Source organism: Ursus arctos, unplaced genomic scaffold, assembly GCF_023065955.2.
Source record: "Ursus arctos isolate Adak ecotype North America unplaced genomic scaffold, UrsArc2.0 scaffold_18, whole genome shotgun sequence".
Lineage (NCBI taxonomy): Eukaryota > Metazoa > Chordata > Mammalia > Carnivora > Ursidae > Ursus > Ursus arctos.
Window position 1 is genome coordinate 23,630,549 of NW_026622852.1, and position 25,566 is coordinate 23,656,114.

At 38.7% G+C, this 25,566-nt stretch overlaps 3 protein-coding genes across 5 annotated transcripts in view; 1 reads left to right on the top strand and 2 right to left on the bottom strand.

The window, feature by feature from the left end:
- Positions 1-1,734: 1,734 nt before the first annotated feature.
- TOPORS (TOP1 binding arginine/serine rich protein, E3 ubiquitin ligase) lies at positions 1,735-12,282 on the bottom strand. The gene is made up of 3 exons (XM_044386870.3): positions 12,095-12,282; positions 10,394-10,588; positions 1,735-5,299 (listed from the first exon to the last, which is right to left on the bottom strand). Exons 1-3 carry the CDS (start codon positions 12,095-12,097, stop codon positions 2,366-2,368), a joined length of 3,132 nt encoding a protein of 1,043 aa, XP_044242805.2. The 5' UTR covers positions 12,098-12,282; the 3' UTR covers positions 1,735-2,365.
- SMIM27 (small integral membrane protein 27) lies at positions 11,964-13,082 on the top strand. Its single transcript, XM_026506413.4, has 2 exons — positions 11,964-12,140; positions 12,469-13,082. Exons 1-2 carry the CDS (start codon positions 12,096-12,098, stop codon positions 12,589-12,591), a joined length of 168 nt encoding a protein of 55 aa, XP_026362198.1. The 5' UTR covers positions 11,964-12,095; the 3' UTR covers positions 12,592-13,082.
- A 47-nt stretch (positions 13,083-13,129) lies between these two features.
- NDUFB6 (NADH:ubiquinone oxidoreductase subunit B6) overlaps positions 13,130-25,566 on the bottom strand; it is a 251,056-nt gene continuing 238,619 nt past the window's right edge. The window contains exons 9-13 of one of the 3 annotated variants that reach the window (XM_057313509.1): positions 23,028-23,191; positions 21,935-22,415; positions 19,996-20,088; positions 14,364-14,408; positions 13,130-13,307 (exon numbers count right to left, since the gene is read on the bottom strand). In XM_057313509.1, the coding sequence (XP_057169492.1) occupies positions 13,239-13,307; positions 14,364-14,408; positions 19,996-20,088; positions 21,935-22,114 (387 nt within the window). In that variant the 5' untranslated portion in view covers positions 22,115-22,415; positions 23,028-23,191 and the 3' untranslated portion in view covers positions 13,130-13,238. Of the gene's footprint in view, positions 13,308-14,363; positions 14,409-19,995; positions 20,089-21,934; positions 24,084-25,566 lie in introns of those variants that run through there. The other 2 variants (XM_026506411.4, XM_026506412.4) reach the window with 2 other exon arrangements.

Below are 25,566 nucleotides of genomic sequence, written 5' to 3' on the forward strand. Positions count from 1 at the left end.
GCCAAAGAACTCGCAGACTGGTGAGAGAACACTTAGTAATTACTACAGAAGGAGTCCAGGGTTATTAAGAGAGCAAGTAATTGAGGGGAAATAATGGAAGAGGGCACACTCACTTTACCAGAAGCCTCCTTTAGCTAGGATGGAACTCAGTTCCCAGCAGAAGAAAAACCCACGTATGAAGGCTCTGCATTAGCAGGGAGCAGCATCTCCATAGACCTGAAGCAGGTTAAGATGGCCAGAGGACAAATGAAGTGAGAGAAAAGCTGAAAATGAACCTGAACCTGATCAGGTAGGGGTATGTAAACCATATTATGCTGGATTTTTGTTTGCTTTTATTAAGTGGCCTAAGAATAACAGAGAGTTACTGAAGGATTTTAAATAGGGGGACGAAAAAACAAAAACAATTTTTCAAAATATCTTTTGAATGCTACAGCAAGAATGGTTGGAGGCAAACGGGTACGTGTAGAGCAACAGTGTATGCAGGCAGACCCACTGTAGGAGTGCAAGTGAGAGATCACGGCTGCCTGGATTGCATGGTACAGACATATTAGAAATATTTAGTGACCAAGATCTGGGGACTGAATGAGAGGGCTGAAGGAGGAGAATCAAAGACTGGGAAATTTGGGGCCTGAACACCTAAAAAGATGATGTGATGGTGCCTGTATTAAGAGAAGTTTCATGTGTTTAACTGAAAACATTAAGATAGGCTTTCACTAAATGTTTAACTAAAAATATGATGTAAAATCGGAAAATGAAATGAAACGGCATTAAGTTTTTAAGAAAAAACTACAAAATCATGTCATAATTTCAAAGTATAAGCCTTGATCAACTAACTACAGCCTTCCCATAATTTCTGAGTGTCTGAGAGCTTACTAAAAATTGCCAACACCAATTTAGATTGTCATTTGTCATTTTAGAAGAATTTCCTACTGCCATTAGGACAAATACAAACATGATCTACAAAGCTTGGTCCCACACTCTTTGCCCTTTGGTTAACTTTGCCTTCTTTTAGCTCTTGGAACATGCTAGGCTACAATTCTGCCTTCGGATCTTTGGACATCTTTTCCTTTGCTAAGAACAACTCTCCTCCTAGCTAACATCTCCTTGTTTTCTGAATTTCAATTCAGCCATCACTTCCACATGAGATTAGGCCCCCACTGTATGCTCTTAAAGGAAATTACACTCTCTCCAGAGAACTTATGGTTTGTAAGTTTACATATTTCCCACGAGGGCAAGGAGCAGATCTGCTTTGTTCTATCACTGAAATCCTAAAAACATAGTACAGAATCTGCCACACTGCAGGCATTCCAACTTCTGCTGAACAATGACTATGGTAGCAAGGCAAACAGAAGGCTGAATTAGACTTCATCCAAGTTCGGTTCTTCCCTGGCAATCTTACTTTAGGCTAGATGGAGAGCACTTTGTCATCTCTAAAACAGGATAAAACATAAGCATAACCACTTTGTGTACTTCTTTTACCAATGTAAAAGAAGTCTGGCAAGGGTTTTTTGTTTTTACTATGCTAAATGCTACATAGCTGCATTTTGTTGAAGACAGATATTCCTCATAACCAAAGAACTAAAATAATTAAAGCTGTGCGGTTAAATGCAGATCACCTGATTTAGTATTTTTGACAAGTATATCCTTAACTATTTTCAAGATTTTAGCTCCTCTAAAATAGTTTGATTTTTCTTTTTAAAGGCAATACTGCATAGGAAAATTTCTGGATTCTTGTTTTAAAGTGTTACTGTTTTATTTTTTATTTTGTTGAATACACATTTGTTTCACTGGCAGTCCAGATAAACAAGTATATAAAGGAAATGTTTAAATTTTTCTTTTGGCAGATGTCAAGATAAACTGTGCAGATTAAAATGCCTCAATTTAACCTGAAGAAATGGTTCTGAATCATACAAATTCTTAAGAAGAAAAATAAAGACTGTCCAAAGGGATTCTCCTAGCTTATAACACATTTCCAGAATAACTCTCAAAAAAAAAAAAAAAATTCAAAAATACTCATTGACTACTTTAAAAATATGTCAATACCATATGGCTTTATGAAATAACTTCTAAAATTTATATATTTTTTTTATTTAAAAAGGACCCCAAGTTTTAAATAAACTGCTAGCAATATCATTTTCCTCACTTAAAAGTGCATATCTCTGAGGGTGGGACATACATACTTTTTGAACAAATAATGATTTTTACAAATTTTTAACACACAGAAAAAAAATCACTTAAAATATTTTTAAGGGGGAAAAGAGTTTTCACCAAAAGTCATCTTTAAATAGACTGCAGTAGATGACACTGTTTTTTGTTTTGTTTTGTTTTTAATACCATCAGAATTCTCAATGAGATGCTTTGGCAGTTAAGACATATCATGGTCTCTACCAAGAGACACTGACATTAATGATGTCCGTGGAGATGGCAATTGCCTTGATGGCTCAGTTTGAATAGAGATATTACTTGGCTGGTTCTCCAAATCAAAGGCAAAAGTAGTCTCTTCTCTTATATCAAGAGTTTGTTCAACTGAAGCTGCCTGGGCTGGAATATTATCCACAGTTTTGTTGGCATTACTCAAGTTGTTATTAAGTGTGGTAATACTACACTCCTTGTCTAGGATGCCAAATTCATCTTCTATTGTAACTACATCTTTAGCTTCAAATGGTTCCAAGGGAGGAGGCAAAAACTCATTTTGTACAGAGTCCTGAGGACCACTATTGTCACATTCTATATCCTCCTTTACTTCAGAATCCTTATCACTATCACTGTCAATGGTAATTACAACTGGTGAACGTGAAGGATTGTCCCCATGATGTTTCTTATGCTTCTTCTTGTGCTTCTTCTTTTTCTTTTTATGATGTCTAGTTGTATCAGTAGCTTTCCCTTCATAAACTATCTCTACACTTAGGCTCCGGGTCCTCCTTTTTTTCCTCTTGTATTTTGTCTCTCTGTCTGATGATCGGCTGTCTGAAAAGCTGTCACTCTCATTTTTGTGGTTGCCATCCAATTTTGATGAGGATTTTTGGTAATGACCTTCCTTTACTTTAGAAGCAAATTCACGAGAAGGTTGAGCCACTTCGTTAGTACCCTCCAAATGTCGTGTCTTGTATTTTCGTTTCCCTCCGGGCTTTTCATTTCTTACCCAGTCAGGCCCTGTAGATGCAGTCTTTGATCTATTACTGGACAGGCTCCTTGATCTGTGCCTTTCATAGTAGTAATATTTCCTTTCACTGTGATTATTTTTTTTCCTAGCATTTGTTCTTTCAGAAAAGGACTGAATTCTAAATTCTGGACTTGAAGATTGTCTGGAATAATGAGCTCTGGACAGAGTTCTCCTCCTGTAAGATGATTCATAGCCATCCCTGTCCTTGTTTCTACTATAGTAAGTATACTCCCACTTATATCTGCTTCCGTAATTATTTCTTAAATAATAACGATCTCTATTTCTGCTCCGTGATCTTCTTTTACCATGATCACTGCTACGAGATCTTGATCTGCTTGTGCTTTCACTACTGAGAGAGAGAGTTTGGCTTCTTCTTGACCAACTGCTATCTCTAGTTCTTGATCTCTTTTTGTCTCTTCTACCTCTAGGTCTGCTACTCTCCCTGCTTCTGGATCTTTTGCTTTTCATCCTTTTCTTGCCATGATGTTTTCTACGATTCTTCTGATCATGCCCACTTCTACTCTGGGAACGTGAATCTGAACTTCTTGATCTTCCCCTCCTCCTGTGTCTACGGTTGTATGGGGAATATACTCTGTCTCCTCTGATAGATGAGCTCAGGTCTCTGGGAGATGACAAGGACGCAGAGTGTTTCTCTTCCTTCTTTGACTTGATTCTTTTACCAGAACCACAATGACCTTTATTTATTTGCTCATCCTTTCCAAGGACAGAACGTGGAGATGAACATCTACTAACATCACTATCACCAGAACTGTAAGACTGTTCTTGCGTCTTCACAGTCTCCATTTTCTCATAAGAGCCTAACTCCTCAGAATCAGAGGACAGTTCAACAAGTTCTGGTGTCCTCTCAGCTAGTGGTTTAACAAACCCAACAATGACACAATTATCTGAAGACGAATCACTGTCATTATTTAGGTCTTCATTAGTTTGTACTCCTTGAATCTGAGACGTGGCTCTTCCTGTTACAAGTTCTTCATCTGAACTATCAGAAGTATTTAAAAGGGAAGACATGGCAGCATGCACCTGCTCTGAGCTTGAGTAAGATGGCCCTGGAGTTTCATCATCCCATGGTGCCTGACTAACAGTGGTTACATTGATATCCAACTCTTGGGTCTCAGCTTCATCAGGAGATATTGTTATGACTGAAGAATCAGAATGGCTACCTTCTTCATATGAAGGAGCAGGGCAATCATAATTAGCATGCTGGTCAAAAGCTGCCATGTTAAAAGGAGATCGAGCAAAACTGATAAATTCATGTATAAAATGCTCAGTCCGATTAAGGAGAAATGGTCTTAAGTCAGACACAAATTCCCGACTCTCCAAGTCATAGCGAGTAACATTACTCATGATGATGTGCTGGACGATATTCACTAAAGATCCATGAGCTCCAAAAAGAACTGTAAGTTCACGTTTTAACCAGGGAACTAATCTGTGAAGGCAAGCTGGATTTCTACGGAAAAATTCAGCTGAAATATCCCTGCAGCGACCACCATCTTCAATATTTCTAACACGGGCACCAGCACGGTAGAGAGTTCGTCTAAAATTAATAATATCCTGTTCTTGAATTTTCCGCAAAGATCTTTCATCTGCAGTAGTTGGCCTCCTAATTGCAATCTGTCTCATAAGTTGAGGAATTTCACCATTTCTAGGTCTTGTTGAAATGCCTAACCCTTCAAACAGTACTCCACTATCTGGTGGAGTTGTTGTTCTTCTACTCATGGTATTATTAGGTGAATAAACAGAAGCACTTCGATCCCTTGTCATAGTTGTACGATAGCGAAATCGTGGAACATCAGGGGTTGCAAAAGAACCATTATATGAAGGCCTTAGGACATACTCCTTGAAGTCATCTTCTGCCCTCACAGAATGGAAAATAGAATCAAAGGGCTGTTTACATAGTGGACATTCAGCTTTGTTTTTTGACCACTCCTGTACACAGCGAAAACAGAACTTATGTAAACAGCGATCTAAGTAAGACACATTATCAAATCTATCCAAACATATAGGACACTTAGAATCAGGAGATGCATCAGCTGGTACTGTCTGTTGCAATTTGCTAGTACCAGCTTTAGGTGAAAAGTTGTCCATTTTAAATTCCTTAGCAGCTGATGCCATTATCTGTAAAAGGGAAAAAAATACATCAGTAACTGGATAAAAAAAGAACAGACTAAATCTGAAAAAAAATTGCAAATAAAGATGTGAAACATACATTGGTGAAAATAATTGAGTAGCTCATTATCCTTGCAATATGAAGGGGCAGTGTGCATAATAATATAGTACTTAAAACACAAACTCTAAAGTCAGGTATTTCCTTGTTTGAATCCTGGTTCTACACCAGCAGTTGTGACTGCGTAGATCAGAAATAACAGAACCTGCGTCACAGGGTTTATGCAGATATAAAAAAGCCCTTAGAAAAGGGCCTGGTACATACTAAGCTCTCAAATATTCTGAAGCACTCTATTCTTTAAAAGAGAATTTATGTGAGAAATATTTAACTGAAAATAACTGAAAAAAGAAAATCTACCAAGTACTCATGTATCCACCACTCAGATTTAACAACTTAACATTTTCTCATGGCTGTTCCAATTTTTTTTTAAGTGTCCCTTATCTTCTCCTATCCCTCTCTAGAAAACAAAAACCCAAAACACCACAGTCCTCAGCTGGTGTTATTTCTATGTATGGTTTTAGCTCTTTCACACATGCCCTGAACAGTATAGACTATTGACTTGTTTTATTTGTGGAAAGCATTATATATGCACCTTTAAAAATAACTGTAGTGAGATAATTTGCATACCAAAAACTTCACCTGTTTAAACCATTTCTGTAGTTTTTAGTGGAAGATTCTTTCACACACAAAAAAGTATCTTTTAGTGAAGACTAAATGAAATAATAATTGTAAAAGCATTCAAATAGTTCCTGACTCCTAGCAACTAGTGTGTGCGCGTTCAGTTGCTGTTACTATCATCACTGCACTATTGTTACACTACTATATTCAGTTCCTCACTGATTCCTTACAGCATCCCTCAAAAGCCTTGCTTAGCTTTTTTATTTAATCCAATGTCAGCCACAAAGTTTCTTGAAATCATGCTTCCAGTGCCCTTCCTTTATTTATTCCCACGAGGATCACTAAAACGTTAACAATTAGTTTGATTTTAAGTTTGTTAGTCTATGTCGACCCATAACTTTCGAAATGAATTTGCTAGAGCTGAAATTTGGTGTGCATCACATTTTTGGCCTTGTTATCTTATAAAATCACTCTTTAGCTGCATTCTATACTAATCACTGAGTATATATTAAATATTTGCTTCTTCCTTTATGTTTCCTGGGCCTACTGCTCATCTTTCTCCACCTCCTCTATCACAGGAAGTTCCATCAGTGGTCAACTGCTATCAGGTTAGTGAAATAATAGAATTATAACTTTCTAAACAATGGCCATACCGAACTCTAATAAAAACAAAATTCACAACAAAAACTCATGACTGAAATGTAACTATTTCATCATGGTTTTCAAATTAAACTTAAGAGCTCATCTAGGGCATCTTAACTTTCTCAGAGACATAACTTAACTGGAAATCAATTAATGCTGAATGAATGTTTCTTCAGGGATCCAAGTATTTCTACACTAGAAATACAGAAATCACCACTGTTCTTAAACAGCATATAATTATAAACTGCGTTTGTTAATACATTTAACTATACACAATACTGTTAATATATTTAACTTTAATATTAGATAAATTTCTCAGCATTTCCCCCTACTTCTAACACTTTTATTCTCCTCTCAGGAAAAAAAAAAAAGCCTAAAAATAAAATTTTTAGGATCACAGACAGAGTCTGTCAATTAAGGGAAGGAATGAATAGTGGAGAGGGAACTGGATAGGTTATCAGAGAACCTGGACTGAAGACCAGGTTTCCCCTAAAACTAACTCTATAAGCTGGAGACATCCAATTAGATCTAGATTTCAGTTTGCCCCTCTATATAATAAAAAGATTATTAGACTTTTTTAAAAGACTGTGAATTTCAAGTTAATACATTGTATCTTAATTTGTGTCTTGGAAATACAGAATTTTAGTGCTTACCAAACATTTGTAGTTCAAACAAAAATTATAACCCTGAATGCATTTATTAAAGGAAATTAGTAGGTAGTAAACTTGAAGTTCAAATAAAACAAAATCTCAACTAAGTAGAATTTTTTTTAAAAAAATGCAATCTTATGGGCGCCTGGGTGGCTTAATCAGTTAAGCATCTGCCTTCGGCTCAGGTCATGATCCCAGGGTCTTGGGATTGAGGCTTGATGCTCAGCGGTTATGAGTCCGCTTCTCCCTCTCCCTCTGCCCCTGCTCCTGCACATACTCTCGTTCTCTCTCACAAATAAATAAAATCTTTAAAAAAAAAAAAAAAAAAGGAATCTTAGTCTTCCCTTCCCTAGTTTTATAAGCCCGTTAATTAATGGGCATAGCATAGCATAAAGCTAAAGAATGATCAGTAATGTCATCTGTAATAGATAAAAAGAATAAATGAGAGTTGTACTGTATTTCTCACAGTAATATCTTTAGATATAAAGAATGGTATTCATCAGAAACATCAGACAATGGCAATGAATGTACATCATCAAATAAGAGATTTACTCCTTCAAAAGCATCACTAATGCTAAAATTAAAACATTTGCTAATGGGGCATCAGGCTGGCTCAGTCAGTAGAGCATGTGACTCTTGATCTCAGGGTCATGAGTTCAAGCCCCACATTGGGTATAGAGATTACTTTTAAAAACAAATTGCTAAAATATTTGCTGAGATACAAATGAAGTAGAATTACCATATGACCCAAGAATTCAACACCTATCCAAGAAAAATGAAAACATGTGTCCACACAAAAACCTGCATGTGAATATTCATAGCAGCATTTGTCATCATAGCTCAAAAGTAGAAACAATCCTATCAACTAATGAAAAGATAAATAAAATATGGCATATCCATAGAATGGAATATTACTGGACAATAAAAAGGATGAAACACTGATACATGCTACAGTAAGGATGAAACTTCATTAGGCTAAATGGAAAAAAAATTAGTCACAAAAGACCACATGTTGTATGATGCCATTCATATGAATGTCCAGAATAGGCAAATCTATGGATGGAAATAGACTGGTGGTTGCTGGGGGAGGGAGAGGAATTATAAAGTTTATTTCTGGAATGAAGAAAATGTTCATTTATAGTGGCACAACTCTTTAAATATACTAAAACCCACTGGATTATAAACTTTAAGCAGGCAAACTTTACAGATGAAATATAAATTATACCTCAACAAAGCTGTTTTAAAAATACAAATTAAGTCATAAAATAGGAATGGCTAGGAAGCAGATTAAGATTCGTAGGTTTATAAAGTCAGGGTTTAGGTAGCAAAGGTGGATCTGATGGTGGATTTAGTGCTCAGGTTCTATAAGCCTGCAATAAAGGTTTCTCTATCCTAACACTCTAGGACTTGGGACTTCAAGTTAATTTCCCCACAGACATAAAGATGAAATCAATTCTTCTGATTCCATTTCCTTAACAGCCTCCCAAATTCTGAATAAAGTTTACCATCTTTAGGATACACTGATAAAGCCAAACCTTCCCCAAATTTTCAAATCTATTGGCTTTAACAGAGATAAGAATTCTTCCTGTCACATTTTGGGGGACTTTCATATAATTAACAATCATACTTACCTAGGGAAACTGGATGAGGGGGGTAAAGAATCAAGAGGCTGGAGTCTAAATTATACACTGGACATTTAAAAATGGTGCTGATTACATACAAGGGAGTGACGTTAATTCTAATGAAGAGCCAGGGTTGAAAATCAAAACCACTTTTTAGTGGTGTGACCTGGAGAAAATTATTTAATTTCTCAAAACCTTAAATTTTCTCAATTCTAAAATGGGTTGTGGACCTGAAAAGGTGGTTGTACGAAGGCATATATTCTATGTAAACTCTCAGCATAGTGATTAGCATGCAGTTAAGAATACTGTTTCCCCATGTATTGTGACAATAAAGTTAATTTTAGTCCCTCCCATCACCTATAACTGATTATAAAGACCCAGAAAGATGACAGCCTATAACAAAATCTTTTTTCTTAATTCGTTTTTATTATATCCAGGCAAAGTGGCTAAAAAAGATTCAGAAGTAGATCAACTAGAATAAACCTCAAGTATTAAAAATAATCTGGGTCCTATCTCTTATGACCTTTGAGAAATTACTGTACCTCCGTCAACTGCAATTTAATCACCAGTTCCAAAGGATCACACGGATCTTACAGGATCTACTGCCCAGATGCTATAAATGTTAATTCCAATTCCAACCATAAAAAGAACTGCTTGGGAACCATTCCCCGCTAAAGCCACTCATTCCAGCTAAGCCTGATTGGTTTTGGCTGACTACAGCTCTGAATTTCATTGACTAAAAACAAAACAAAACAAAACAAAGAACCCAACCCTCATCATTAACTTAAATCTTGGGTAACTCTTAATTTATCTTAAATAATCTTGAAAATTACCTACCAAAAATTCTGTTCACTTTTGCCCTTTACGTTGTTTGCTCCATCTCAGTACTGCCCCCTCCAGTCTAGGAATCAGCAGCCCACGAGGAAAGCTGCACTAACTGGATGGATGGAGAAACCACAGGCAGGCGAGCCCAGCTCACAATGTGTAACACAGCACACACAACTCCAAGAGTCACGGTGATAGTGGCTTCCTTGGCTTGAGAACGGCCACCGGCCAAGATCGCAGATATGCCCCACGTGCATTACATAATCACAACGAACTAAAACACTGTTACTCCCATTTTACAGGCAGGCAGTGAGATTAGGGCACATAACCTAACCTTAGCTGGCACACCTCTAAGAGAGGCTATACCACGAATAAGACGGCGAACGTTTTGTTTTGTGGGGCCCCCCCGCCCCCCCAGAGACCAAGCTCTTTCCAGTACACTGCTACGCTCGCGCCCCTCGGGAGAGCTTCTAGGAAACGCAACCCTCCCCCGCCCACCTGCACAAATCCACAGGTGCGCCACCGGAGCCGCCAGCCTGCCCGCTGGGAGCCCCGCCCCGCTCAGGCCCGGACGTCCCCTCAGGCCCAGACCGCAGCTCCCAGGTCCCTGGGCCTCGTTCCAGGCCGGGAGCGCCGGCTCGCCCAGCCCTTCCGACCCCCGCGCCCCATTGTTCGGGATCTTACTCACCTCGGAAGATACCGGCGCAGTCCCAGCTGGGGCGCTCGTGCCAAGCTCCCGGCGGCCCAGAAAGCTAGGTCGGTGACGGCAGGATCCGCGAAGGCGTACCCGGCGACTTCTCCGCCGGCCCTCAGGAGCGGGAGCAGGCGGGGGCGCTTCACCCTCCTCGCGAGACAGCGGAGACCCCGGCGGCTTTTGCGACCCCTGTGACGTAAAGTGCTCATCACCAATGGCAGCTTGAGGGGCGGCAGCAAAAAGCGAGACCCACTCCGCAGCCCCCCGCGCGTCAAAACACAACACCCGCGTGCGTAACGCATGCGCGGAAGAAGGGCGCCGGCACCGAGGGCGGGGCCTAGAGTGCTCGGCCGAGCCCCGGCCCTTCCCCCACCGTCCCCTCCATTCCTGGAATAAGAACTACCGAGCACAAATTACTACCATCACAGTCATTCTTGTTACCAGTAGTTCTGGGGGGTTACAGGCGCAATACTTAATGTTCGCTCCTAACTTACCCGGAAAACACTATAACTAGATTGGTCTCATTTAAACCTCACCAAACTCTGCGAGAAGTTACCGGAATTATCTCTAGTAGATAAAGGAACTGAGTTACTTGAAAGTAAAGTGACCGCCTCCGGTTGCTCAGCTAGGTCACAACACGGGGATTCGAATGGAATCGAAAGCCAGAGCCCAACCAGTGTCCTACGCAGTCTTCATAAAGAAATCTACTCCAGTCTAGGCATAAACAGGGATTACCTAAGAGAACAGGGCTTTAAAATCTGACCAAGACAGACAACATTTTTCTCTCAAGGAAATACTCTTCCTCTTCCCCATTCCCCGGAATCTGGATTAAAAACTTCTTTAGGTGATATCTGAGATATATAGAGAAAACGTCTGAGCCTAAAGCGGCCCATTGCCCCACTCTACCCACAGGCCTCAGACGTGAGCGTCCCAAACATTCTAGAGTTAAACTTGGTATAAACCGCCCGCGCACAGCCGCTTTTGGCTTAATATCCGATACGTGCTACCGTTCTGAGCACAGCCTAAACGCTCAAAACACACTTGTTGATTGGCAGGTTATGCTAAGTAATTTGTGCTACGTTATTTCTTCTTAGAAGTACCATTTACATCCACAAGCCACGGCGTTCTCAAAGACTTTTGTTTCTGGAAAGAAGGGCTCAATTAACAGGGACTCCCACACGATTCGTCGCTGTTATATAAAAGTGGGTGGTATTCTTGTTTAAGTCAATGATGATTATACGAACGTCTCTCTGTATCACATGGAAACAAATGCGGGAGGAAACGTTAATCCCTCCAGCGTTAGAAGCCCGTAATATTTAAAATGAAGATTATTTTTTCAAATAAATTTTTAAGTGCACACGACGGTACATTATCTTGCATGACTACTGCAACTGAAAGAAGATCTGCTGACAAGGAACACCCATCAAAATAGCAAAAAAGGCCATTTTTAACATGTTTTCTCACCTCATCCCCTCCCTCCACCGCGAGCTAGCCCCCCCCCCATATCACGTGAGCCCGCCCCCAGCTCCGGGCGGAAGAGGCCGGCCGACTGATGGGAAACGCTCCCGGAGGCGAGGGGCGGGCGCTTGTGCCCGGCTGAAAGATGGCTGTCGCCGCTCGGCAGCCGCCGCCCCGGAGGTTACCCTAGGGCCTGCGGTTTCCCTCCGTTTCCGCCGGCCGCCGCCGCCTCCTTACCATGAAGCCAGTGAGCCGCCGCACCCTGGACTGGATTTATTCAGTGGTAGGTCCCTGGTCTGGCGAGGCTACACGGTGTCGACTCCGTAGGCCCGCAGGCGGAAGGCCCCCTATTTCTTCAGCAGCCAGAAACTCCAAAATCCATTCCTGTATTAAGGCTTTCACTCTCTCACCTCGACTCCGCCTCTTCCTGGAAGACACGCTCTTCCGCTTCTTACGTAAGGGCGGCTGGGTGTACTCGCCTCCGGAACCCCATTTATTCGAGTTTTTCACTGTAATTCCCACCTTAGCAATGTACACGGCAACCTGTTGGGGCGAGGGAAGTATCGCTTACAGCAAGTTATTTTGCTTTTATTCCCCCTCTTGCGTTTTAGTTGCTCTTCGCGATCGTATTGCTCTCCTGGGGATATGTCATCTATGCATCAACAGTGGCCGCACGACGACAGCTAAGCAAGGAATACCCAGACAAAATCTCGGGGATGAATGAAAATTTGTAATTCCTCTGGATTTAATTCTGTGCTCATAGTTCTTTACCTGATGCTTATCTAGAACGTGTCTAAAGTAAAATCCATTATGCAAAGTTTCCAAATTTATTTTTGCATAGTCCTTTATAATAGCCACTAATCTGCTAATATTCACAGAGGTTTGTCTTCTACATTCTTATATAAAACAAATCAACCTAGGTCTGACAGCATGTGAGTACTGGATCAGAGGGAATGACATGCTTTTCAAACGAGTTTCTAAATAACCTCTTAAAATGCCTGTCTTTTTTAAAACAAAGTGTGTGGAATTGCTGTTCTTATGTTTATTGCAACATTTCATTCTGTTGCATACCTTCACATAAGATTAGATTAAGTGCTGTGTAAGAAAAAAAATCTATCATCTGACTACTTTTCTACATCCTGTTTTTCAAGTAAAGAATGGCCAGAAAAAGGTGATCACTCATATTTTTTTAGCTTATCCAATTTTTACTTATAATTAAATAATTCAGAGTTGCAAATTGTACAATATTTGTGAAGAAACAGACAACACATATGTCAGAGTAAACTTTATTAAAGGTACTTTTCCAGAAAATATATTTAGTAAATACAGTAATACAGCAACAAACTTGGCCTCATACGCCTTTGAAATTTTAAAGTAATCTTCAGTGATGTTGATCGGGAAATTCTTTCATTGGTGGAATTACTTCTCCAGTCTCCAGAATTGTATCACCCTAAAAAAACAAAGATGCATTAGTAGAAAAATCTTTGTCTGCATAGATGATAGTTCCACTTGATCAGATCTCACATAGAAAATCTAGTTCAGTTCTGGCACTCACACTTTGAAAGGGACTTAGACAAAGTAGAAGCTGTCTAAAGATGAGCAATATTCAGAATCTTAAGGTGTAAGTGAAGGAAGTATAAGGGGAAGTTTTACTCAAACAAAATGTCCAGAAAGGGCATGAAAGTGGTCATCATAAAGATAATGTTTATTTTAAATATAGAAGAAATCCCCTATTTCCTAAAGCTGAGTTTCAACTGAAGGGTTAATTTTGGTGGTTCACCCTTAAATTCCCTTCTATTGCAGACAATTATGGATTATTGTGACTATGTCATTTGATTGAAGCAAGAATTAAGAGAGTTCTGTTTTTTAAAATTACAGACCTTGGAGATTGATGGTAGTTCATTATCTATGACTAGAAATAGGACAAGAACATAATCTGCATTTTGCTATGCTTAAAGATAACCTCACAACCAGTAAAAATACCAGCTGATAACTAAGTAATCTTTTAATGCTGAAAAGACTCAATTTTAAATTAGGATAAAGCTTACATATTCACATCACAAAACTTAAAGTACACATTAACAGATTTTAAATTCACAGATGGAGAGGTTAAGGTCAAACTGCCATTAACAAATGACAGTCTGAAATGAATAACAGAGGAATTAGTTGCTGTTACTATACCCAAGTGTCTGCTCAGGCTAGTGCCCTAAGTCCTGAACCCTACATGAAACAGGGTACTAGTGAAAAACTGTCAGTATCTTCAATTCACTTTAGGACTACAAAGGTCATAAAAGTTTTACAGCCAGCTTCCAAAGAAATATGGCCACCTCCCATTTTCAACTGTAGCTGCTGCCTCATGTTATTTCTTTTTCCTTTTTTTTTTTTTTTACAAGAATATACAAAACAAGCACTTATAATGACAGAAGAGAGGAGCACTTTAATGATCACTTAGGGAGGTAAAGGAGAGAGAACTAATAAAAGAAAAATCAGACATATTAAGACTTACTGGGAATATTCTGGGCTTTCTTTGAACAATGGCATATGGTTTTGTCTGCAATAAAAGGAATCCTCTGTTAATTATGGTTTTAGAGTTTCTTCTAAAATAAAACAGATCGTATCCCAAATTTTTAACATAAGCCCCAAACTTTCACCAAATTCCAGACTCATACATTTAACTGTTTACTCAAGATCTTTACTTGGCTATCTCTACTAGTCATCTCAAACTTAACCAGGTCCAACTTATAACATCCTCCAGCCCCAAATGGTTCCTTACTGCAGTAAATGGCACATTCATTCTCCTAGTTACAAAGGCCAAAACCCTTGATGATTCCTCAGCAGATCCTGTTGGTTCTATCTTGAGATTATATCATGAATCCAACTGTTTCTCACCACCTAGTACTACTACCCTTGTTCAAGTCTCTGTCATTTTTTTTTTCTTTACCTGTTAGTGTCCTGGTGGACGCATGCCTTCTCAGTCTATTCTCCACACAGCACAGGTGAGTGATTCTTATAAGATGGACTACTCCTCTGCTCAAAGTTTCATAACTCTTACAGCAAAGGCCAAAGTCCTTGCTGTGATCTCTAAGACCCTACACAATCTGGCCCTTGACCACCTCTCTGATCTTCTCTCTCTTTCTCTCTCTCTGTTGTAGCCACAATGGTTCCTTTACTCTTAGTCTAATCAGATGGGTCTGCTTGTGCCTCAGGGCCCTTATATGTAATGATTCCTCTACCTGAAATGCTCTTCTAGGTATCTGCTTGATCCATATCATCATTTCAATTATGTTTCTCTTCAAACAGCACTTCCCCAGGGAGACCTAGTCTTTTACCCTGTTTAGTTTTCCTTCCATAGATTATCACTCCCTGTAACATATGCCTCTTTATTTACTGCCAGTCTCCAAGACTAAAATAAACACTTCATGAGGGCAGAGACTCAATCTGCTTTGCTTACTGCTATATCCCTGTGTTTAGAACAGTGCCTTGCACACAAGAGGTGCTAAAAACGTTTGTTAAATAAATGTATTAAGCACATACATCTGCACAAGATACCACATGAACAAAATTTTACTAAAAAGATGATTGGCATAATGTAAGACTCGAACTGGAGCCAAAAGCAGGAGATAAAGTCAGAATACAATGTAAATACATTAAAATGTCTCTTAAGTACTGGGGCCAGCAGCAAGATGACACTGAAATGTCCTTAGAGAGAATGTAAAATTCAATTTGTCAGTAAAGGTATTAGATGAAGCAAACTGGCTAACATTAATGAGGATGCAGACCTACTCAAATCCAGAGAAAAAATAAGGTAAGGGAGAGGCTTTGGGACCTCTATTGACACAAAACCTTTAATTACATCCATCTGTGGCTTAGGAAAAATCACCTGAAAGTATGACTCCCTCAGATAAGCAACTATATTAAAGTCTTGAATTGTCAAACCAGTAACTGCAGCTTATTAAATCTGCTTCTCTTAGAAGGTGTCTTTTCAAGCCTAGAAAAATTCAGTTAAATACAGATATAACAAAGATTAAATCTAGAGAATAAATAAATCTAAACATCAAATTTAATAAGTTCTTAAAACACTGGAATAATCCATATATTCTGCTATTTAGAGCATTTATAATGTTTAAGGTAATCAATCTGGCTATTAGAGGTTCTAAAAGATTAGTTTTAGGATTCTAGTTAAAATGAATAATTGATTTAGGCTTGTGATTATAAGTTTAAAAAGATTTTGCTTCTTAGGGTCATTAATTTGCCCTATAAATACTTAAAAATAAAATTCAACATATAAATATAAAATGTATAAATGCAGCTTAAAACATGTAAGAGAATATGATTATGTTTGTAAGCGGAATTGTTCCAGGAGAGTTCAACTTGAATTAATCCAAAGATAATAAGAACAAAGGAGACTGTTCATATTTTACTAGATGTGTAAGCAGTTTAACAGAATTTTAAAACTGAATATACAGAATTAGGAAAAAAAAGGAGGTTTTTAAATCTGAAACTAACAAAATGAATTTTAACTTATATTCCAGGTAACTGTGAACAGTCATTTCTGCACGTAAAAACCACTCTTGGATATTAAAAAAACCTGCACTGACAGAAAGTAGTAATATATTTTTCTCCTCTAGAGTCTTGCATGTTAAGACAGTAAAAAATAAGACATATGATGATATGAAATGGCCTGTGGACTTGCAGGTGAACATAAATATAGAATTTTGTTTAAGCCCATCAACAAGAGAAACATAAACTATACTCTGACCCTCAGACGTATAACTTGTTAGCCCCTTTTAATGGTTGCGGAAAGATTTTCTGTTGGTCTATGAAGTAAAAATACTAAACTCCAACTCTAACTCCTACGAGCCTCCACCAAGTTCATGTTTCTAACACGTAAGATAGGCCATGTCCACTTGGACATCCCCAAAACATGTTGACAGCACATAGTCCTACACAAATTTACTTCTTTCCAAAACCCTACTTGTAACTTCCAAGGCTGGAAATTTTAGAGTCGTAAGTACCTCTGAGTTTTGGTTTCATCCCCAACTTGAGCTGTCTTCTTTAAATAATGTCTTCTGGCTTCACTTTTCTTTTCCACTTCTGCTATCTTCACCCTAACCAGATTCTCATCAACTAACATTTACTAAACTGCAACAGCCTGTAGCTGATTTACCTGATGTCAGGACTTTCCTCCCTCCAGCTACCCCCATCATATTGTTTTTTATGTCCTAAATATAGCACTTTTATCAACTCACTCACCTACTGAGAAATGGAAAGTTTCCCACTGCCTACCAGATAAGGTTCAACCTCCTCTGCCTAGCTTTCAAAACCTTCAGTTAAATGGTCTCAGCCCACTGAGCCTACAGACCTGCTATTCTAGTCACCTCTTCAGTCTTGGGTAGATAGGACATGCACATTACTAACTCCTCATCTTTCCTCCTAGCTGGAATAACTTTTCTCCTCCATACTCTTACCCAAATCATACCCATCTTCCAACTTTACTACAAACTCCAGGAATTTTATCTTGCATATTCTTTCAGAGCAATAAAGGAAGATGACATACTAGGCACTCCATAACTTGTTGATGAATGAACATAATCTGCTTAGTGAAGAACAAAAATGATGTCAGCAATCAGAATTTTAAAAGACCATGCAATAAAGAGAAAAGCTATGTTAAAGGAATTTTCTGAAAACACCAATTATTTATTTCACACTCCTCACAACAAGCTAAGAGAAAGCAAACCTCAATTGGATTATCTACAATTTGTTTAGGGAGTCCCTAACTTTTGTTTTATCTCGAAATAATTTTAAACTTACAAAAAGTTGCAAGAATTATAAAAATAATTTTTTTACTGAATCACTTCAGGAAACTGCAGACTAGTTTATTACTTTAGTAATTCCTACAAATAAGAACAATATTCTTAAAATAATCACAATACAGCCATCAAGATCAAGAAATTAATCTGTTTCATTACTGATACATTACTACTTTCTAGCTAAAGAACCCATTCAAATGTTATCAAGTGTCTCACTAATTGGAATTCTCAGAAAATCCCCTTACATGACTTGCTAACCATTGTGTAGGCTCTAAAATTCTGAATGCCAATGCCATCTTTGTTCATTTAACTAAGCACATAATGCCATTAATCAAGAATTGCATTTAGCTGACATGCCTCTTTAAGTCCTCCTAAATCTAGAACAAATCTTCAGTCATTCTTTAACTTTCATGATCTTGATACTTTTGAAGGTAAAGCCTTCTGCATTTACTATGCAGAAAAGTCCCTTGTTTTGGCTTGTCTTATGCTTCCTTATATTAGATTCAGGTTTGCATTTTTGACAGGAATCACACAAAATTGATGCTGTTTTCTTACTGTACCTACCAAGTAGTACATAATTTCAGTTTGCCCCATTACTGGTAATGTTAATTTAGATTTCTTCATGGTATCTGCCTGGTTTCTCCACTACAAATACTCCTTTTCCCTTTGTATCAAATAAGTATGCTGAAGTTAGGTATTATGAGATTAATTTTAGCAACTTTTGATGTTCCTTGGCTAAAAAAAATGTTACTCTGATGATTCTCAAGTGGTGGCTTTTCTAATTGTATCAGTCCTTGTCTGTTTATTATTTAGCAATCCATTGTACAAAAAAGTGCTGTCTCTTCTAACCATTTATTAATTTTTTATATGTATATGGACTTGTGGATTTGCATTTTATTCAGTTGGCTATTAGATTAATCTATAACTATTGTTAGTTATTTCGATGCTCAAATTGTCCCAGGGGGAGTCCTCTCAAGCTGACTCCGTCCTTTTGGTAGATCTCCAACATTTCTGAACACTTCTTTACTTTCTGGCACAATAAGATCATCATGTACTTTCCCTGCTCCAGCCCTAGAATTGGCCGTTTCTCCAAAGAGCTCTGGATCCTTTCAGTGGAGAGCTGGGTAAGACCAGGCTGCTAGATATGCTAATTACCATGCAGTGGCACTGCTCTCAGGCCTGTCAGTGGACAGACCTAGACTATCCACATTTACATCTATATAGAATTCTGTATCAATACATACTAAAAACCATGAGTTCATACCAATAATTCCAATTCCATTCCAGTACCACAAGGTTTTCTCTCTTTTCATGTGTGCAACTCCCTTTTCTGACAATGAGAATTCTGGGTTCTGTTATCATCAATTCATGTACTTATTTGATCAATTTTCCTATATGTAACCAATCTCCTGTCACTACCATCATACACCAGTATAAATAACCTCACCTCATTCAGGTCCTGATATCTTACTATAGATTGCCACCTCCATCACTGCCCCAAACCACCCTTCTTGCAGATGTCCTCCTCCCCTTGCTCAGGTTCCAATATTCTATCCCAGGTTACTACCACTGCTGCTCTCCAAACAGGTATACTCACCAACTCCCCCCACCCCAACGTCCCCCTCTTCCTGAGACCTAATATCCTCACCGGGTACCAGAATGCCCTCTTCAATCTGTTTGGGTTACAACACTCCATGCCGGGCAGCCACCACTGCTCTCCCTTCTATATACCATTGCCTCAAATGCACTCCTTCCTCATATTGCCTTGAAACTAACACCTATACCAGACTCTCCCTTGGCCTTAAAATATGGCAACTGCCTCATTTCAATCACCACACGCAAGATCTTTCCATGAGAAAGTTCAAGCTTTTGGACATCCTGGATTCTAAAGAAAGAAAATGGTGAAAAATCAGACAGAATGAAGAAAAGGAAAATGGGATGACGACAAAGACAACCTTTGTCTAATTTGAATTTATCTTATATCTATGCTCAAATAGAGGAGCAGAAATTCTCTGCTCCCTTCTTAATTAGAACCCCAAGTTTACACTAGTTTTAATAGGTCAACTTCATTCTGATCATTTAAACATTGTTTTTATGAGAAAATGCATTTCAAGTTGTAATCAACTAAAGATTAAGTTTTTGAAAAACCTCACTTTAAGTTTCATTAAACCTTTTACTTAACTACTTTATTCAAAGTAGTTCAAAATCAGTTATAAGTGCCAGATTATTTCCACTAAGTAAAGCAGGGGAAGACATGCCCACGTAGGAAATAATTTTGTACAATATTAAAAATAAATTCTGAAAAATACATACTTAAAACATACTTACATTCACATGATATTTGATATAATAATGAATAATCCAGGCAGGTATAAGTACATGAGTAAAAGCAAAGAGACTGTGTCGGTATGCCTTATAAATCTGGGGGGGGGGGGGAGAAAACATACATAAACAGATATCCCATTTTTTTATGTTTGTGGCAGAAAAAAAAATCAATGATATAATGTCATGATTATTTTAAAATGTCTACATGTTACATACTTCCTTACAGTCTGTAACTAACCTCACCCATTCAAATATTTTTATTAAACATAGGGCCTGCTAGGGAATACCTACAGAGTTCAGAGCAAACAAGGCTTAAGACAAGTAACATTTTGCAAAGCTACAGTAAGATATTCATAGATATATATAAATATTTTAAAGACTTCTAAAAATATCATAAGTTTACTAAAGATAAACATGGCATAAATAATGAAAGAATAATTTTAATCAGTTTGAGTAATCAAAACTACAGAATTTTTCAGGTACAGCCAAACCCCTAATTTATCAATTTCAGATACCCACAATCAACATCACTTGCACCATTCTACATGTAAGGTAGACAACCTTGAGCACACCAAAGCTTGAAAAAGAATATTTTACATATGGGGATGGGGGTGTTGCAAGCTCACTTTGAGATACTTTCAGGCACACTATTTTAAAAGAGAAAGGCAAAACAGAACTGAAAATGGATCTTTTCCATGGCAGCCAATTCGACTGAAACACATCTATCTCACCTGAGATAACTAGATTCTAGGTGTTATAGTATACATGATTAGGGAAGAAAAATTAACTCAGGGTAAGGAAAAACAGACTGAAATACTTATTTACTTCCTTACATCACTGGCTGATGGGTGGGATGTCAACTTTCAACCAGTAGCTGCCAAAATCAACAAGTAATGTCAGGGATACAAAAGGTGAGACGAGGGCTGAATTAGAGTTTAATTTTACCACCCTAAAGAAGTATCTAATACCACTTTCTCAGAAAAATTTGCACAAGACTTGGTAGCACAGTAAGAAAGCAGATAACACTTGGATCTCAGCGTAAACTCCTTCAATTCCTAGTTCTGTGACCACGGATAAATCACTCAATTTTTTGCAGGTCTCATTTTCCACATAGTTAAAATAAGGATTAGGAGTAGTTTCTACCTTACGGAATTAAAGAATTAAAGTAACACACGTAAAACCCTCAGCAAAATGCAGGGCAGAAAGTAAGTACTCAAGTGTTACTTAATAGTATTATTACCATGATTATTAGCCAATGTCATAGCTTATTGAAAACAATTCTGAGATAATAGTGTTCATCACCTAAATTGATGTAATTTAATGACCTCAAGAAAATGTCCAGAGACCCTGAAAATAAAGATAGCTCTTAAATGAGCGATTTTCTACAGTGTAAAGTTCAGAAATGGCACTTTTAAACTAAACTGTGTTAAAAGAATATAGTGGTAGTTCAGAAAGGTGGCTCTTGAATATAACTCATTAAGCATACCAATAAGACCCTATCTTTCATGGCGATCACATGGGGCTGCATGACCAGTTAGAGACTCCCGTGTCTTCTGGTAGTTGAGTGTAGTGTTATTCTCTATAATCTCAACTTTAAAAAGCAGACAGGTGTCCTTACATACTAAAATCACCGAATTTTCACTCAAGTGAATCTTTCTATCATTCTGTAAAACCTAAGCAAAGATCTCCCTCCTCCTCATCACACTTGACAGCAGAAGGGCAGACTCTCCCAAACTCCTGAACTCCAGAGCTCTCTTGGGACAACATAGCGTCCCTGCTAAACCTAAGTCTTGGTTGAACCTGGTTCTCCCTCACGGAACTACCGGACTTGGGGGCCCAGTGATGTCAGTCCTTGGTGTGGCTACAGTAAGCAGGCCCAGCAGCCAGGCCCAGGGTTGCGACGGGGTGTGTGCATCGGGGGCAAGGGAGGCCCGTCACTCACCACGTTCTTCCAGGGGGTCTGGTCCCGCAAAAACTTATTCCAGAATCTCTCCATAGGCCACACCCGCTGCGGGGGCAGCACCGGCTCCCGGGCGCTCAGCTCCTGGTCTTTTAGCCATCGCCTTCTGAGCTGTTGGAGCTGCTGCAGCCGCAGTTTCTCGTCTGGCGTGTATCCCGACATGTCGCCGCTGGTACCAAGGCAGGACACGGCGCGTCCCTGACCACGGTCTTGTCACTTACGCGCGCCCCCTGCTTCCGAGGCGACCTTGCGAGGACGCCTGGGAGCTGCGCGCCGTTATGACGTCATTCCGGTCCTGTCTCTGCACCGGCGCAAGCTCTGCGAAGCGGCTGGGCTTGCGCAATCTTTGTCCGCCCAGAATAGCAGGGAGTGGGGGGGCGCGTTTTAGCCGTGGGAGAAAGAGGGAAAGTGACGGAAGGAAGAAAACAGGAGAGGTCAGAGGACTAGCGTGGTGTGCTGGGACCTGGAAGGATGAGAATATGTGATCCAATGAATGTGACGTCCAAATGCAAATTCTTCTCCTCCCTCTCCGGCCTCAGTACTCCTTTTCCCATGATTTGGAGAGTGTGGAGAACGTTACTTCCAAGTTAAAAAATCCCTGCTGTGTCAGTGACTGATAAAGTGACCTTGGAGAGTCTCAGTTTGTTCCTTCATCTGTACTGCGGAGGCTAAAAGAGTAGCTAATAGCTAAGAGAATTGGGCACTTTCATGCTTTGACCCAGCAATCCCCACGTCGAGGGCTCTATCCAAAAGATAACAGTGCTAAAAATATGAAAAGTATGTGCATGACTCTTCACTGCAGCACTAGTTACAATAAAATACTGGAAATTAGCCCCAAATTCCTCAATAGTGGACCGGTTGAATAAATTATGGTGCAATAACGCAATGAAGTGCTCTATATTACAACCGTGGAATATATTGTTAAGTGAAAAAAACAAAGTGGAGAGAAGTGTATACAGTATGCTACCTTTTATACAAAAAGAGAAGAGTGGTAATAATACTAAATATATATACATGTTTGCTTAAATTTTAAAAATAAAAGGAAGGAAACTATTGCTTTGTTTTAAAATGTTACCAATTGGGGGGCGCCTGGGTGTCGCAGTCGTTAAGCGTCTGCCTTCAGCTCAGGGCGTGATCCCAGCGTTCTGGAATCAAGCCCCACATCAGGCTCCTCCGCTAGGAGCCTGCTTCTCCCTCTTCCACTTCCCCTGCTTGTGTTCCCTCTCTCGCTGGCTGTCTCTGTCAAATAAATGAATAAAATCTTTAAAAAAAAAAATGTTACTAATTGGGGAAGAAAGCGAACAGGAGAGAGGAAACAGGGATAGAAGCTAGGCATCTCTGAATATATCCTATGTAACAGATTTTACTCTAGAACCATGTAAACATTTTATGTTATTATAAAACAAAATTAAATTTACAAAATCTTCTCTAAAAATCAAAAGTAAAAACACATGAATCTAGCTGAACTGCTAGGTGGCATAACGCCCAAAATACATACCATTTCAAGTAAGTTTAAGCCATCAACTTATTTATATCTATATGGAAAGAGATACTTCTAAGAAAAAGGAACTGCCAAAAAAAATCTTAAACTGTTTTAGGTCATTGTATTGTTGGAAGTGGTGGTATTATTAATCTGACACCGAATATAAACATTTATGCTGGAATTTTTGTAATGAAAGAAAGGAGATACAAATGTAAATTATATGAGTTTAAGTAAAAACTCTGAAGTCCTGACTTTGAATAAAAAGACTCAGTAACAACTCATGATGTATTTCATCTTTAAATATATTTATCATTTTATCTTAGCTCTGCCCATTGAAATGGCCTAAAAACAGTGCCAATCCAGTAACCATGAACATCTCTAGCTCCTAGATTGTGATTTCTAAATACCATTTTCCATTAGAAGGAGCCAGGACTCCTGGAAACAGCAGTTCTCAAACACTTTGCTTCTCAAATTTCTTTAACTCTTAAAAACTGTTGAGGACCCCAAGGAGCTTTTGTGTGTATGGGTTATACCTATTGATGCATTATAAATTAAAACAGATTTTAAAATAACAAAATATCCATTAACAAAAATTAGTGAGAAGAGTGCCATTGTTTTACATTGTTATAAATCTCTTTAGTGTCTGGCCTAATAAATGACAGCATAATTTTTAAAACCTCTTCTACATTTAGTCATAATATCCTACACCAGGTAGCCCTTGGGAAACTCTATATACATTTGTGAGAGACTGAAAATTAAAAAGGAAAAAAAGCATCTTTTGGCCTCACAGCCCCCATGAAAGCATCACAGGGACTCTCAGGGATCCCCCAATCACACTTTGAGAACCATTGCCTTAGAGAAATAGCTAATTCCAGGTCTGAGTTACGAAATGTAAAAGAAACCAGGAACATCTTGTCTTAGCAGAAAGCAGGGAAATTTCTAAAGACAGGCTCATGTCAAAAGGATTCAGGAGCCAACTTAAATAGACTTCCTCTGGTCAAAGATAAAAGAATTTGAGCATCAGTAAGCATAATGACTTCAGTGGAAAGAAAAATACCAAATAGATTCACAGAGGAGCACATGGGTGGCTCAGTCATTTGAGAGTCTGCCTTCAGCTCAGGTCCTGATCCGAGAGTCCTGAGATCGAGCCCCGCATCTGGCTCCCTGCTCAGCGAGGAGTCTGCTTTTCCCTCTCCCTCTGCCCCTCCCCACTGTTCACGCTCTCTCTCAAATAAATAAATAAAATCTTAAAAAAAAAATAGATTCACGTACATGAGTTCATAATGAGTTAAAAAAAAAAAACACCCATTAGTCATTTTTGGATGGTGTTAGGGAACCAACTCATTATTTTGAAAACGTTAAGTGAAGGGGAAAAACCAAGCATTTTTCTGGCATCTCATATATAAATTGCATCTTGGAGTAACAAAATAGTTGGTGAAGGAAAATTTAATCAAAGAAGGATAAAAACCCAGTAAAAGAAGAAGGGATGGCAGAGATAGAATACCACTATTCTGCAACCATTAGTTTGTTAATGAATCCATACAGTGATCATCAAAAGCTGCTGCCGTCTCAGTGGGTAGAGCATGGGACTCTAAATATCAGGGTCGTGAGTTCAAATTCCACATTTGGGCATGTAGCCTACCTCCAAAAAAAAAAAAAAAAAAAAAAAAAACAAGACCAAAAAAAACAAACAAAACTGCGGACGTCCCAAAGAGAGCATGTGCGCCTCCTGGTGGAAGAGAACCTCACTGCCTGTGAAGTAGCCTTGCCAAACAAAAAATTGAACTTAATCCGCTAAGTTTCTAGATCTAACCACTCATTTAAAGGAAATACAGGAACAGACTCCCCTAATTCCTACATAACACCAAAATTATACTTTCAGAAAAATCCATATCATCAAAACTGTAGACAAGTGACTCTGTTTCTTGGACAAAAATATATTGAAAGGAAAGATAAAATGAGAGAGGGAGAGAAAGAGAACCCATAGATTTTTAAAAAGATGATAACTCAACAGTAAGAAAATGAACAAGCAGTGTGACAAATGGGCCAAAGACCTTAACAGACACCTCACTAAAGAAGATAAACAGGCACACCTGGGTAGCTCAGTCAGTTACGTATCTGCCTTCGGCTC

Bases quoted from the DNA above. Each gene is read 5' to 3' on its own strand.
- SMIM27 (XM_026506413.4), top strand. From the start codon at position 12,096: ATGAAGCCAGTGAGCCGCCGCACCCTGGACTGGATTTATTCAGTG. The intron at 12,141-12,468 runs GTAGGTCCCTGG...CTTGCGTTTTAG, and splicing joins TGGACTGGATTTATTCAGTG to TTGCTCTTCGCGATCGTATT.
- TOPORS (XM_044386870.3), bottom strand. The intron at 5,300-10,393 runs GTGAGTAAGATC...TCCCTTTTACAG, and splicing joins CTGCGCCGGTATCTTCCGAG to ATAATGGCATCAGCTGCTAA.